The following is a 15024-nucleotide window of genomic DNA, read 5'->3' on the forward strand; positions in this document are numbered from 1 at the left end:
CTTCCCCTCCACCTTCCTAAAACACACCAAATTTCAAAGGAATCTGATTAAGCATGTTGAAATTAGAGGGCTTAAACAGGTCAACCTTTAACCAGAGTTGTAACACACCCTTAACTATAGTGGCACATGTAGTGGCAATGTAATTAAAAGACAGTCCTTGCCATACGTTCCAGCCAAATTCAAAATGAAAAGAAAGTATAAAACTTGAAAACTCTTTTGCTGTAAACTGACACTGTTGGTGAATGTAATATATTCAAAACTCATTCCTTTACCCTTGTTCTCATGTTTACCAGTACTCTGAAACGTCACTCTTTTAGGGATCCCAGTATCACATCTGATGTCAATAAGCAATCTCCCCAATTTAGAGAATCATAAACTACCGATTAGGTAAATTAGTTTAGCTCCTTAACAATTCAGAATAGTCATAACACCTCACCATTTATGCACAGTAAAATAAACACATTTAATTATTTCTCCATTATTTCACACATACAAATCAAATTTCACAAAGGGGTGTCAGATGCAGACTGTGATGCATGCATATTTTAAATAGATATATTGTATATCAGTTCACTTCTAAGAAATCACATATTGCACATGAGCAGTCTGATTATATGCTTAAAATTTTATTAATTTTAAACCTAAATATGTCAAATGTACATTTTTTCAATTATGACTAAGTCCAAATCAGATTTACTTCATTTTAAGTTTTTAGTGTACCAACTAATGAATGCATTGATAGAGAAAGAGAAAGACTCTACAGCCTAGTGGTTAGAGAACTCACCTAGGATTTGGGAGAACCAAATTCAAGACCCTGCTCAAAATGAATATTTAATTACTTATACAAAGTGAAACAGCTCCAGCAAGAGAGACTGAGAAAGGTCCACCCAAGAATATCCAATAACCTGGTGGTTAGGGCACTCACCTGGAATATGGGCTCAGGTCCCTGCTCTGCTCATTACAATCCAGGAGCATGCCCTAACCACCGAGGTATTGACTATAATTAGGGGTCTACTTAAATTGCAGAGAAATCACACATTTTTGGTGGGCTGGTCATGGCATAAATAGCAAATTCTGCAGATGTGTTACACGTGCATGAAATTTGCTATTTATGCCACGACCAACCTGTGAAAAATGTGTGATTTCTCCACAGCATTTCTCAAACTGGGGGTCCCGACCCAAAAGTGGGTGGCAAGCCTATTGTACAGGGACCGCTGTATTGACACCCTCACTTCTGCGCTGCCTTCAGAGCTGGGCGGTCAGAGAGTGGCAGCTTCTGGCCGGGCACCCAGCTCTGAAGGCAGAGCTGCTGTCCGCAGCAGCGGAGAAGTCAGGGTGGCATGGTATGGTATTGCCACCCTGACTGCTGTGCTGCTTTGTGGGTTGGGGTCCCCAGTTTGAGAAACACTGTGCACTTTTGTACACTTTTACCCTATAGTATAAGCAGATTTCACAGGGGAGACCAGATTTCACGGTCTGTGATGCAGTTTTCACGGCTGCGAATTTCGTAGACGCCTAGCTATGATAGGATCTCTCCCTCTCTCTTGTTTTTCCACAAGAACGGTCTGGGTTTTGCATGCTAGGGGATGGGCTGACCTGGCTTTTGCCTAACTCCAAGAAGTGGTTCATGGCTCAAGTGGAGGGTAGCACTTCCCTCCAGCCTGTCAGACACTTGAGGCCTAGATCAATGGCAGTAAGGTGCCTAAACACCTTTGAGGATCTGGACCTAAGCCTCACCCCTTTCCTCTGCATTTCACTCATGTCTAATTTAGATGGCTCCCCACGCAGCTTGCTGGCTTCTGATAATCCCTTCCGTAGGCACCTAACTGTCTCCATGCATTGTATGGGGAGTCTGAGTGCCGTACTTGGGGTTAAGGATTCCAGTAGGTGACAGTGCATCTAGGGCTTAGGTGTTGCAACACTGAATGAAGTTCCTCTGTGGATTTAGCCCTAACTGCCTAAGTCACTTTTGAAAATGAGGTTCAGACTTCTAAATGAGGTTTAGGCACTTTTGAAAATTGTATCCAAGATTATACTTTCCAGAAATAATTCTATCAAAAAAAGGTAATAGTCTGGGTATTACAGATATGGGCAACTGCTTTGATTGGAATATGATAGAGCTTCTGATTTCAAAATGGCCTAATAAAAAAAAAGCAGTAGTACTTATTCAAATTGCTAGGAAACGCAGATATTTTCAGAATGGCATTAGAGGTAGCTACGTTACATCCTTTGGTTATACAGCTAGTTCCCATGAAAATCTTTGAAAAGTTAGGGGAAGGCTCTAGTTTCCACTAACCTTTATAAGCAGAAATTTGGAATCTTAATGATAAAAAAAAACAAAATGCAGAAGGGAGGAAAGTAGAGGGGGAGACAGAGAGAGACCTGCAGAGATAAATAAAACGATCATCAACAAAATCATGCAAAGTCAGCACGCTCATTGGGGTTTCATTAGTAAACAACATTGAAACTTCTGTATACTGACAAAGAGCAATCTTTTTCTATGTTGAGAAGTGTTATAAAATGCAAAAGAATCCACAAGAGCAGAGAAATGAGGAGAACATGATCATTGAAACTGTGATGTAAATGAGCAAGTCAGAGAACTAAAAGTGATTAATATTAAAAAAAAAATTCTCCTACTGCAGATGAAAAAGGAAAAAAATGGACTGGTTAAAATAATGCTTTATGTTATTTTACAATTATGAACACTATGGAGTTATACCTGAAGAAGCACACCCTCTTGACAACACCAGATCCTTGAACTCTGATTCCATATCTAAATTACTTAAGACTTTCCTTCCCCTTCCCATCTTGGTGTATAAGAAGTTGCTTGAGTGTAAAAAGATAGAAAACTTATAAATATGTCTTTATTATTACTTTTCCACTCCATTTAAAAAAACGTATTTCACTAAACTATTGCCGACTATAGGTTAGTAATAAATGTTACTTTAATATAATTTGAATACTACTACTTTGTAATACATAAAAAACCCTTGAAACTTAATTAATGTAGGTTTCAGAGTAACAGCCGTGTTAGTCTGTATTCACAAAAAGAAAAGGAGTACTTGTGGCACCTTAGAGACTAACCAATTTATTTGAGCATGAGCTTTCGTGAGCTACAGCTCACTTCATCGGATGCATACCGTGGAAACAGCAGCAGACTTTATATACACACAGAGAATATGAAACAATACCTCCTCCCACCCCACTGTCCTGCTGGTAATAGCTTATCTAAAGTGATCATCAAGTTGGGCCATTTCCAGCACAAATCCAGGTTTTCTCACCCTCCACCCCCCCACACAAATTCACTCTCCTGCTGGTGATAGCCCATCCAAAGTGACAATTTGTGCAGGAAATGGCCCAACTTGATTATCATGCACATTGTGTAGAGAGTTGTCACTTTGGATGGGCTATCACCAGCAGGAGAGTGAATTTGTGTGGGGGGGTGGAGGGTGAGAAAACCTGGATTTGTGCTGGAAATGGCCCAACTTGATGATCACTTTAGACAAGCTATTACCAGCAGGACAGTGGGGTGGGAGGAGGTATTGTTTCATATTCTCTGTGTGTATATAAAGTCTGCTGCAGTTTCCACAGTATGCATCCGATGAAGTGAGCTGTAGCTCACGAAAGCTCATGCTCAAATAAATTGGTTCGTCTCTAAGGTGCCACAAGTACTCCTTTTCTTTTTAATTAATGTATTATTTCCAATCACAGCATATCTTTTCAAATCAATATTTTAGTTTCAGTTGCTCACTCCTGATTAAGTTGTCTAAGACTTTCGTAACATGTGGAACCTTTTTTCCACTCTCTATTTTTGGATACCTCTGAACTTAAACTTTTATTGTCAAACTAGAAAAATTATAGAAGCTTCTCTGAGAAGTATTAAAATTTCCTCTCTCTGTGGTGTTTCTTACAATGGTTTGTTTAGAAATAAAATTTAATTTAACAATTTTAGATTTTTTTTTCAAAATTAATTCACACAGCATGCATAGTAATATTCATAATACATAAAAACCTAACACAACACCCACAACTCTATCACTTTACTATTTGAAATGTTATTCAGAAAAGAATCTTATTGATCACTGAAGATTTCCAGCTACCATGGTAACAGTATTAGTCATTGTTTTGAAAGTTGAGACCCACTGGAAGCTATTTTGATATTCTCAACAACAAAATATTGCTTTTGTTTAAAAAGAAAAAAATTAAAGCAATAAGACATGATACAGTATGATGATACATTCTTAGACATATCACTGCACTCAAAGTAGGATGATTGAATACAATGTCAATGTAGATTTTTTCCGGTATTAGACATCAGAATATTGTGGACTAGTAAACCAAAATATTGACCTACAGTACGCAAAGACAATAATCCCAACAGGAGAGTTGTAGCTTTGTGATTATTTCTGTCATATTTTCCATCCAACTAATGATTGAAACCACATGAAAAAAACATTTTTTTCCAAGACTCACAGCAAACAAACCACTTCACACGCACTCTTTAGGCAAACACCAGTTTGTTCACTGTTAGTGAAAAAAAGTCACAATTTTGCTTCCCCTCCACTATTAGTTCCAATGATCAGTTGGAAAAACAAATTACATAGAATACATCAGGAAGGTAAAAATCATCTATCTTGTGGGAATCACTCTCAAAGCAGTCAGATTTTATACCTACCCACCTCAATAGTGTCCCTTTACATGTATTTTAGAACAATGTTTAATGTGAGAATTAAAGCACAGTTAATTAAATTGTATTCTGCATTGAATTTAAGTGTTGTCATAGAAATGATCCCACAGGTGATAAATTGTGAAGACTGAGTACTAGATTTACATATACTGAAACTGAGTCTATTACAGAACTTACCATGTGCGTCTGGTAGACTTGATTTACGTTCTACAACATGCTGTGCTGGAGCATTCACTAAAAGAGCACAAAAGAAAAAAGGTAACAACAAATGTCTTACAGTACACAATAACAGATGTATACATTCAAATATAGCAGATATTTACTTATACAGTAGAACCTCAGAGTTACAAACACCAGAGTTATGAACTGACCAGTCAACCACATACCTCATTTGGAAGCAGAAGTATGCATTCAGGCAGCAGCAGAGACCAAAGGGGCGGGGGAGAGGGGAAGCAAATACAGCACAGTATTGTGTTAAACATAAACTACTAAAAAAATAGAGGGAAAGCAGCATTTTTCTTCTGCATAGTAAAGTTTCAAAGCTGTATTAAGTCAATGTTCAGTTGTAAACTTTTGAAAGAATCACCATAATGTTTTGTTCAGAGTTACGAACATTTCAGTATTATGAACAACCTACATGCCCAAGGTGTTTGTAACTCTGAGGTTCTACTGTAGCACATTTATAAATTAATTATGGAACATATTTCAAGGGAAAGACAACATTTTATACCAACAGAGTTTCCAAAATAGTAAAAGGTTGCTTTACTAAGGAATTGAAGTGACAGTATTATCAAGTTGCTGGAGATGGAAGAGGTAAACCTGAAATCCTGCTCTGCCACTGAGTTGTAGGTGTAAACCTGGCCAAGTCACTTAACCTGTTTTTGTCTCTGTTTTCTAATGTGTGAAATGCTTCCTGTAATAGCATAGTTTGTCCCTTGTGACAGCAGTGAGGGCCCAGGACTAGCTGATTCCAAGGCATGGCTTCTTTAGGAACAGGTAGTTCCGGGAAAGCTCCCCAGACCAAGATGGAAATAGTGTCCAGAAGTCATGCCGCTGAACGTTATTGAAGGTCTTAGCTCAGTCAAAAGCAAGCCTGGAGTCAGGAGAAGATTGCAGGGAGAATCTCCTGTGGTGAACCACGATGACAATGGGCTATGAAATCCTACCAGGATTCAAAAAGGCTGGACTGTGAAGACTCTGCCCCAAGGGAAGGAAGAACTTGAGTCCAGGGACCAGGGCTAGGAAAAGTCTTGGGAGGGAAGATGGGGAGGAAAGAGGTTTCACCAGAGAGGCTCAGGAGTCAGAGTGGGACTCGCAGAGAGTCTCAAGTAGAGATGGAACTGGGGATCCAAGAAAGAGCCAGAGTCAGAAGCCCTGAAACAGGGGTAAATTGGAAACCCTGACTAAGCAAGGGTAGAAGCCTGAACGGGCCAAAGGAATCATGTGTTTATTTTGTGAGGACTTAATAAATCAGGCCCTAAGAGGGAGGAATGTTATGTTTCTTGGGATTCCCTTGGAGACCTTACTACTCAGCTTATCCACAACTCCTCGTCCAGTTCTGGAAGAACACTTCGTCCAGCTCTCTGGGATTCAAAAATCTCAGTTCAGCTCCAGCTCATCGCTCAGGTTACTTTATTAGGCATGTAACAGCTCTTTGCCCACATTGGTCAGGCCTAGACGCAGGGGGTTTGGGTACAGGGTGATATCATAATTTCAATTCATGTCACACTTCACACTGTGTATATACATTCTAGCTACTAACATCTACGCTTCTTACATGTGAGGTCCAATCACTATGCAGATAGCTTAAGGCAAGCTTATCAGTTCAGACTGCTCCTGCCTACTTTGTTCACTATAAACATACCAACCATCATTAGTTTAGTTAGTTTCTGCCTCCCTTATGTTCTATAAACATATTCACAACAGTTAGTTGCTTCAGCAATTACTTGTTCAGGTTTATTTAGCAGTTACTTGTTCAGGGCTGTCTTAGCGGACATGAGCAGACTCAACTTAAGACAAGTTAGCCCTACAATGTTAAAACTCTTAGCCACAGGAGAACCAAGAGGGGAACTAAGATGAGGCGACTGCAGCACCAACTCTACAGAGGTATGCTCTGGGACTCCACCCTGCAACATCTGCCTATATTTTAGGGCTTGTAAGGTTTAACTAACTGTAAAGTTATTTGAGATCCTCAGATACAAGGTGCTATCAGTCCAAAGCATTATTATAGTTGTTAAAATAATTACAAAATAGTTGTAAATTATTGAATTTCATCTGCCCTCTCAATATCTGTCCTTTGTATGCACGTGAAGTAAATCTCCACCTGCCCAAGATGCCAATAGGCACCCAACAATAAAACTATTCAAGCTAAAGTATTTTTAAAACCCAAACCAAAAGTTGTAAAATAATTTACATTTTAAAGATTATTAAATACCATGCTTTCATGTCGCCTCCCTTCAAGTGTTCAGCTTTGTACCTTGTAAAACCTTAAGGTTGCAAATCTGTGCAGGTTTGACACACAGCAGAAAAGAGGCAAGGAACCAGCAGCACGGACACAATATGAAGTACAGTTACATTGCAAGTGCTGATTTGATTTTTAAAATTAAATTTGTGAAGTTCAAGTATCAATTCGTAATGTACTGTACCATTTGCACTCGAATAACTGTATTTTAGCATTTTGTATTAGGATAACTGAACCAAAATGTTAGACTCAGAAGTAGAATAAACCTAATTTATAGCCTTTTCTTATAGCCTGCACTTACCATCATGTGGTTTGACGCTTATTAGTGGTTTTGTGGACAACTGTTTTATCTGAAACAGAAAAATTTACAATAAGGTGAGGACACAGTTAGAAATGGATGCCATAAGACTGAATAAAATAATTGTCCTCAAATACAAAGCCTCAAATGAAAATAATTATTGAAGTATATAAAGCCTAACAAAATTTCCACTATTGCCAAAAGACAGGATGACAGGAATGATTATTTAAAATGCTACATAGATGAAGAAATTTTGTTTTCATTGGACTCCACTTCATTCAACACTCAAGCTGCATGGTGCTCAGTGAAGGAGGACCCTGCAATGCAGGAGGGTCTCAGAGCTCAGGCTCCAGCCCGAGCCCAGAAATCTACACAGCAATGAAACAGCCCCATAATCCTAACCCCATGAGCCCAATTCAGCTGGCATGGGCCAGCTGGGGGTTTCTCTCTGCTCTGTAGACATACCTCATATGCCATTCAACTATGCAGTGAAATAGGCAGGGGTCCTATGGGTGCCTGTATCGTTTACTACATGCTGTATTTCCAACTTCTACAGTGGGGCCTGAAGTCCAGCCCCAATCCAACAAAGCACTTAAGCACATGCTTAATTTTAAGTGTGTGAAAAGTCCCATTGATTTCCTCTGGTCTCCAACCATATTCACTACACAGTTCAGCCTCAGTTGCCACTCAGCCTGTGCAATGAACAAAGATGGGGTTCCGCAGAAAAACATTTAGATAATCATTAAGGTTAAGATTCTGTCATGGGTATTTTTAGTAAAAGTCAAGGGAAGGTCGCAGGCAATAAACAACATTTCACAGAAGCCTGAGACCCGTCCCTGACTTTTACTAAAAAAATCCTGGTGTGGGGGGGGACTAACAGTTGAGCACTGCCGGGGGCTGAGCCTCAGAGCTGCTCCAGCATCATGGCTACTCCTGCAGCAGTGGCTGACTGCCGCTGCTCCAGCTACAGAGGGCTGACCCAGCCCCAGCCGCTGCTTCAGCCCTGGGGCTTCTGATCAGGCGGCCCAATGGCTGACTGCCGGCCGCTGCTCCAGAGGTCCCTGCTCTGACATCCCTGGGGCTGACAGTTGATCCAGCCCTGCGCAAGCAATTGTGGAGGTCCTGGAAAATCAAGGAATCTGTGACCTCCATGACAGAACCATACCTTTAATAATCATATAATTTAAAAGGTGTCCTGGGGCCCAATTGAGCAAATCACTTAAGCCTGTGTCATATTTAATGTATAAGCAACTAGAGACACATCAAAATTTGCTCAGGTACATAAGGGTTGATCACATATAGCAAGAGTTCTTCAAGATGGTCTCTGCAAATTCCCACTCTTGAGATGTGCTGATGGTGGTTAGTGCACCCCATGCATGGAAATGTGCAGAGATTGCTTGAAGAATCATAACTTTAGCATTTATAGACTTTTGAGGCCTTCATTATGAAACCCTGAAGTTCTTGTATCACAGTTCCTTGCAAGGAACTTCTTAGATTTTTAATTTATTTTTTGCATTTAGAAACAAATTTTTATCATGTATAGCTATTTGCTAAACAACAGTAGAACACAGTGTCCTGCATAATTTTTTTACTAATCAAACCAGGGCTATAAATGAATGTTTCTGAAGTATGTCTTATGTCTATTTCTTTCTAGTCAAATCTCATTTAATGTCGTCATGAAGGTTAGTTATATTCATTTAAATTCATCATCACATTCCTTTATAAACCCATTCTGACTTTGATCAATCTGTATTTATAAAAGTGTTCTTATTTTGTCCTTAGTAAATTTCCTGGTAGAAAGGTCAGACTTGAACTTTTTAACTTACCAATATTTTAAAAGGATCAAGGAAAATATTGAGATCATGTTCAGTTCTCTTCAGTTCCCTCACCCTATTTCCAGTGATGATTTCCAAATTCTTAATGCTACTTTTTAATTTGCTTGATATCTTCCTGTAAAATATGCTACCGTATTCATTTCCCTATTGACACATTCTTCCATCCTTGGCACATCCAACCCATCAAAGGTCTCAACTCATAGTGTGTCACCTGAATGGTACCTTCTTTCATGATCTATCCAGTCTAGCTTTCAGTTTCTCTCAGCAATCTCATCTGCTGTTCAAGCTATTCCACTTTGAGGAACTTTGACCTTCATAGTTGCCTTTCAGAAAAGGAGCCTTGAGATCCTTTATGAGACATTTTATAACCCAGGTAATGCTGCTTTCCTTTGGAGATGTCACTTTTCTTGTATGGAGTTTGTCTGAGACTAAGTACTCTTCTACATCTGCTTCTCTGAATATACTATTTAATTGTATTTTATTTATTGCTCAGTAGGTTTCTGACTCTCAGCTGTAATTTTTTGTTATGGAAAATGACTTAAGAGTTGCTACTTGCTAACCAGCCACACAAATCTTGGCCCCCCATTGTGCAAAGACTTATGCATGTGCTTAAAATTAAACACTTTCTGAAGTCTGCAAAATCAGACTCTTGTTGATAAGCACACACAATTTAACACATAGATACATTAATAGATTTTTAAAGCCGGAAGGGACCATTATGATGATCTAAACCAGAGGTGGGCAAACTAGTGGCCCGTGGGACCCTCCTGCCTGGCCTGAACTCCTGGCCCAGGAGGCTAGCCCCAGCCCCTCCCCCAGTGTTCCCCTTTCCCTGCAGCCTCAGCTCACTGCGCTGCCAGCTCAATGCTCTGGGCAGTGGGGCTGTGAGCTCCTGGGGCAACACAGCTGCAGAGCCCAGCCTGACCCAGTGCTCTGTGCTGCACAGTGGCGTGGCTGGCTCCAGCCATCAGTGCTCCAGGCAGCGCGGTAAGGGGGCAGGGAACGGGGTTTGAATAGAGGGCAGGGAAGTTCGGTGGGGGTGGTGGTCAGGGGGTGGATGGGGTCGGGACAGTCAGAGGGCGGGGAATGGGAGGGTTGAATGGGGGCAGGGGTCCCAGGGGGGCAGTCAGAGGACAGGGAGAAAGGGTAGTTGGATGGGGGCAGTCAGGAATGAGAGGAGGGGTTGGATGGGGCGGTGGGGGCAGTCAGGGGTGGGAGTTCCAGGGGTGGTCAGGGGACGGGGGCCAGGCCACGCCTGGCTGTTTGGGGAGGCACAACCTCCCCTAATCAGCCCTCCATACAATTTCTGAAACCCGATGCGGCCCTCAGGCCAAAAAGTATGCTCACCCCTGATCTAGACAGATCTACTGCATAACACAGGCCATACAACCTCACCCAGTAATTTCTGCATCAAGCCCATAAACTGTTTGAACTATAGTATCTCTTTTAGAAATCTATCCAGTCTTGATTTAAGGACTTGACGTGATGGAGAATCCATCACATTCCTAGGTTAGCTGTTTCAATGATTAATTATCCTCATGGTCAAAAAATTGTGCCGTATTTCTAGTCTGAATTTGTCTAGCTTCAATTCTAGCCATTAGATCTTGTTATGCCCTTTTCTCATAAATTAGAACAGTGTCTACACTCAGAAATCTCTTCCCAGATAGATGCTTGTAGACCATAACCAAATCAACTCTTAATCTTGTCTTGGATAAGCTAAATAGACTGAGCTTGTTAAGTTTCTCACTGTGAAGTATGTTTTCCAGACCTCAAATCACTACTGCTGATCTTTCCTGAGCCCTTTCCAATTTGATAAATCTATGAATGGGATTTCTGACTGGGTTGACTGCAACAATAGAAGATTGAATTTGATGGCCCAGGCGGACCCTTTTAGAAGTACGGCCATCAAAACTGGATACAGTATTCCAGTAATGATCTCACCAATGCCACTTACAGAGGTAAAACCACCAATTTGAGTTTTAGGAGAATACTGATTTATGAAAATTGGAAATTCATCCACAGATTACAGTATTTAAAAAAAAAAAATCTCCTCTCACATGCCCCCAAGGTTTTAGATACCCAAGAATACATTATAAAACAGACCTGCTGTTTTTGAGACATAATCAGCTCGTTCTGTTCCTGAAGCCTCTGCCCTAGCTCCTCTATCCTTTTCTTATAGAAGATGTTACTTGCATTTAGGTCCTCTGTCATTGATGATTTAAGCTTCTCAATCTGTGACAGTAGCTACAAAATAAACCAGTGAAAAGTAACTAATGGTTAATATTACATAAATTAGGGTTGTTGATTAATCAGAGTTAACTGCCGCAATTAACTAAAAAAAATTAATTGTGATTAAAATAATTAATCTCAATTCATTACAGTTTTAATCGCACTATTAAATAATAGAGTACCAATTGAAACACATTAAATATTTTGGATGTTCTTCTACATTTTCATATATATTGTATTCTGTGTTGTAACTGAAATCAAAGTGTATATTTTTGATTACAAATATTTGCACTGTAAAAATGATAAACAAAAGAAATAGTATTTTTCAATTCACCTTATACAAGTACTGTAGTGTAATCTCTTTACCGTGAAAGTGCAATTTACAAACGTGGATTTTTTTTGTTACGTAACTGCACTCAAAAACTAAACAATGTAAAACTTCAGAAGCCTACAAGTCCATTCAGCCAATCGCTAAGACAAACAAGTTTGTTTACATTTATGAGAGATAATGCTGCCCTCTTCTTATTTACAATGTCACCAGAAAGTGAGAATAGGCATTTGTATGGCACTTTTGTAGCTGGCATTGCAAGGTATTTACATGCCAGATATGCTAAACATTCCTATGCCTCTTCATGTTTCGGCCACCATTCCAGAGGACATGCTTCCACGCTGATGACGCTTGTTAAAAAAATAATGCATTAATTAAGTTTGTGACTGAACTCCTTGGGGAGAACTGTATGTCTCCTGCTCTGTTTTACCCGCATTCTGCCATATATTTCATTTATAGCAGTCTCGGATGATGCCCCAGCACATGTTGTTCATTTTAAGAACACTTTCTCGGCAGATTTCACAAAACACAAAGAAGGTACTAATATGAGATTTCTAAAGATAGCTACAGCACTTGACCCAAGGTTTAAGAATCTGAAGTGCCTTTCAAAATCTGATAGAGACGAGGTGAGGGGCATGCTTTCAGAAGTCTTAAAAGAGCCACACTCAGATGCAGAAACTACAGAACCCAAACCACCGAAAAAGAACATCAACCTTCCGCTGCTGGCATCTGAGTCAGATAATGAAAATGAACAGGCATTGGTCTGCACTGCTTTGGATAGTTATCGAGCAGAACCCATCATCGAAAGGGACACTTGTCCCCTGGAATGGTGGTTGAAGCATGAAGGGACATATGAATTTTTAGTGCATCTGGCACATAAATATCTTGCAACACTGGCTACAACAGTGCCATGTGAATGCCTGTTCTCACTTTCAGGTGACACTGTAAACAAGAAGCGGGCAGCATTATCTCCTGCAAATGTAAACAAACTTTTTTGTCCGAGTGATTGGCTGAACAAGAAGTGGGACTGAGTGGACTTGTGTCATAAATATAAAGGGAAGGGTAAACCCCTTTGAAATCCCTCCTGGCCAGGGAAAAGCTCCTCTCACCTGTAAAGGGTTAAGAAGCTAAAGGTAACCTCGCTGGCACCTGACCAAAATGACCAATGAGGAGACAAGATACTTTCAAAAGCTGGGAGGAGGGAGAGAAACAAGGGTCTGTGTCTGTCTATATGCTGGTCTTTACCGGGGATAGACCAGGAATGGAGTCTTAGAACTTTTAGTAAGTAATCTAGCTAGGTATGTGTTAGATTATGATTTCTTTAAATGGCTGAGAAAAGAATTGTGCTGAATAGAATAACTATTTCTGTCTGTGTATCTTTTTTGTAACTTAAGGTTTTGCCTAGAGGGGTTCTCTATGTTTTTGAATCTAATTACCCTGTAAGGTATCTACCATCCTGATTTTACAGGGGGGATTTCTTTATTTCTATTTACTTCTATTTTTTATTAAAAGTCTTCTTGTAAAAAACTGAATGCTTTTTCATTGTTCTCAGATCCAAGGGTGTCTGTGGTCACCTATGCAAATTGGTGAGGCTTTTTATCCAACATTTCCCAGGAAAGGGGGGGGTGCAAGTGTTGGGAGGATTGTTCATTGTTCTTAAGATCCAAGGGTCTGGGTCTGTAGTCACCTAGGCAAATTGGTGAGGCTTTTTACCAAACCTTGTCCAGGAAGTGGGGTGCAAGGTTTTGGGAAGTATTTTGGGGGGAAGGACGCGTCCAAACAGCTCTTCCCCAGTAACCAGTATTAGTTTGGTGGTGGTAGCGGCCAGTCCAAGGACAACGGGTGGAATATTTTGTACCTTGGGGAAGTTTTGACCTAAGCTGGTAAAGATAAGCTTAGGAGGTTTTTCATACAGGTCCCCACATCTGTACCCTAGAGTTCAGAGTGGGGGAAGGAACCTTGACAACTTGCAGGCTCAAGTTTTGTTTTTGAATGCCAGTTTTTTTGTACATAATTTTACATTTGTAAGTTCAACTTTCATGAAAAAGAGATTGCACTACAGTACTTGTATTAGGTGAACTGAAAAATACTGTTTCTTTTATTTTTTTACAGTGCAAATACTTGTGATCAAAAATAAAGTGAGCATTGTACACTTTGTATTCTGTGTTGTAATTGAAATCAATATATTTGAAAATGTAGAAAACATCCAAAATATTTAAAGAAATGGTATTCTATTATTGTTTAACAGTGCGATTAATCATGCAATTAATCACAATTAATTTTTTTAATCTCTTGACAGTCCTACATAAAATATTTTATTATATTGTTTACACAAGCAAGGTTTTGGTTCAAATCCTTCTCTTCGTGGCCCTGTGGAAATGAGTTTCTCTAGGGTGCCCCCTTCTACTCTACTCTAGCCACTCCCTTCTCTGGACTTCCCCCTGCTTGACTACAGCACCCTCTTTTTAAAGCTCCCCATTCCTATCATGCATGACTGGCAGGGGAGGAGGGTCAGGGCTACTTTAGAACACTCAGCCTCCCTAGCCCCAGTGAAGGGTTTGAGCACTCTGTCACACCCTAATTCAAGAAAGTATTTAAGCATGTGTGATTTCAACGGGGCTCATACATGTGTTGCGGTGCTTTCCTGAATACGAGACTTTTTTTCTAAATCAGGGCCTATAACATTTTTCATTTACACAGAGTATTAAAAAGCACAGAACGCAGTAAGGGATGTGCGTATACATTATTGACATGGTCTAAAAGTAAGACCTACAGGGAAATGTATAGGACTAGATAAAGAAAATTATTTACAGTTACCCATGGTAGCAAATAATGCTATTTTAGAAAGAATAGATGGGAATCTGGGCAATGAACACAAAAATGGGCAATGAGTATGGGACAGAATGCAGTGACAAACCCCATAAGGAATACACACAATTTCACCTGTCCCCTACTCTTGTACCCAGTGTGTGTGTGTAAGTAATTTACTATATCCCTTTTCAGGATGTTGCATGACTCTTCCCTGCTGCTTGCTTGCTGGGGGTGAAGTAGTAATAGCCATGCAGCCCCTGATCTTCCCATTTTTGATCTGGACAGTTCCGGATCATGGCTATGTTGTCAAATGAGACATGAAGGGAGGAGGAGGAAGGAAAGACAGAAAATTAGAGCAGGAAGGAGAGGAAAAAA

At 40.1% G+C, this 15024-nt stretch overlaps 1 protein-coding gene across 2 annotated transcripts in view; it reads right to left on the reverse strand.

The window, feature by feature from the left end:
• Positions 1-15024, reverse strand: part of DZIP1 (DAZ interacting zinc finger protein 1) — an 86206-nt gene that overhangs the window by 38602 nt on the left and 32580 nt on the right. For both annotated transcript variants that reach the window (XM_078853380.1, XM_073347964.2), the window contains exons 8-10: positions 11385-11525; positions 7450-7498; positions 4865-4921 (exon numbers count right to left, since the gene is read on the reverse strand). In XM_078853380.1, coding sequence (XP_078709506.1) covers positions 4865-4921; positions 7450-7498; positions 11385-11525 — 247 coding nt within the window. The remainder of the gene's footprint in view (positions 1-4864; positions 4922-7449; positions 7499-11384; positions 11526-15024) is intronic.

This window comes from Lepidochelys kempii, chromosome 1 (genome assembly GCF_965140285.1).
Source record: "Lepidochelys kempii isolate rLepKem1 chromosome 1, rLepKem1.hap1, whole genome shotgun sequence".
Classification (NCBI taxonomy): Eukaryota; Metazoa; Chordata; order Testudines; family Cheloniidae; genus Lepidochelys; species Lepidochelys kempii.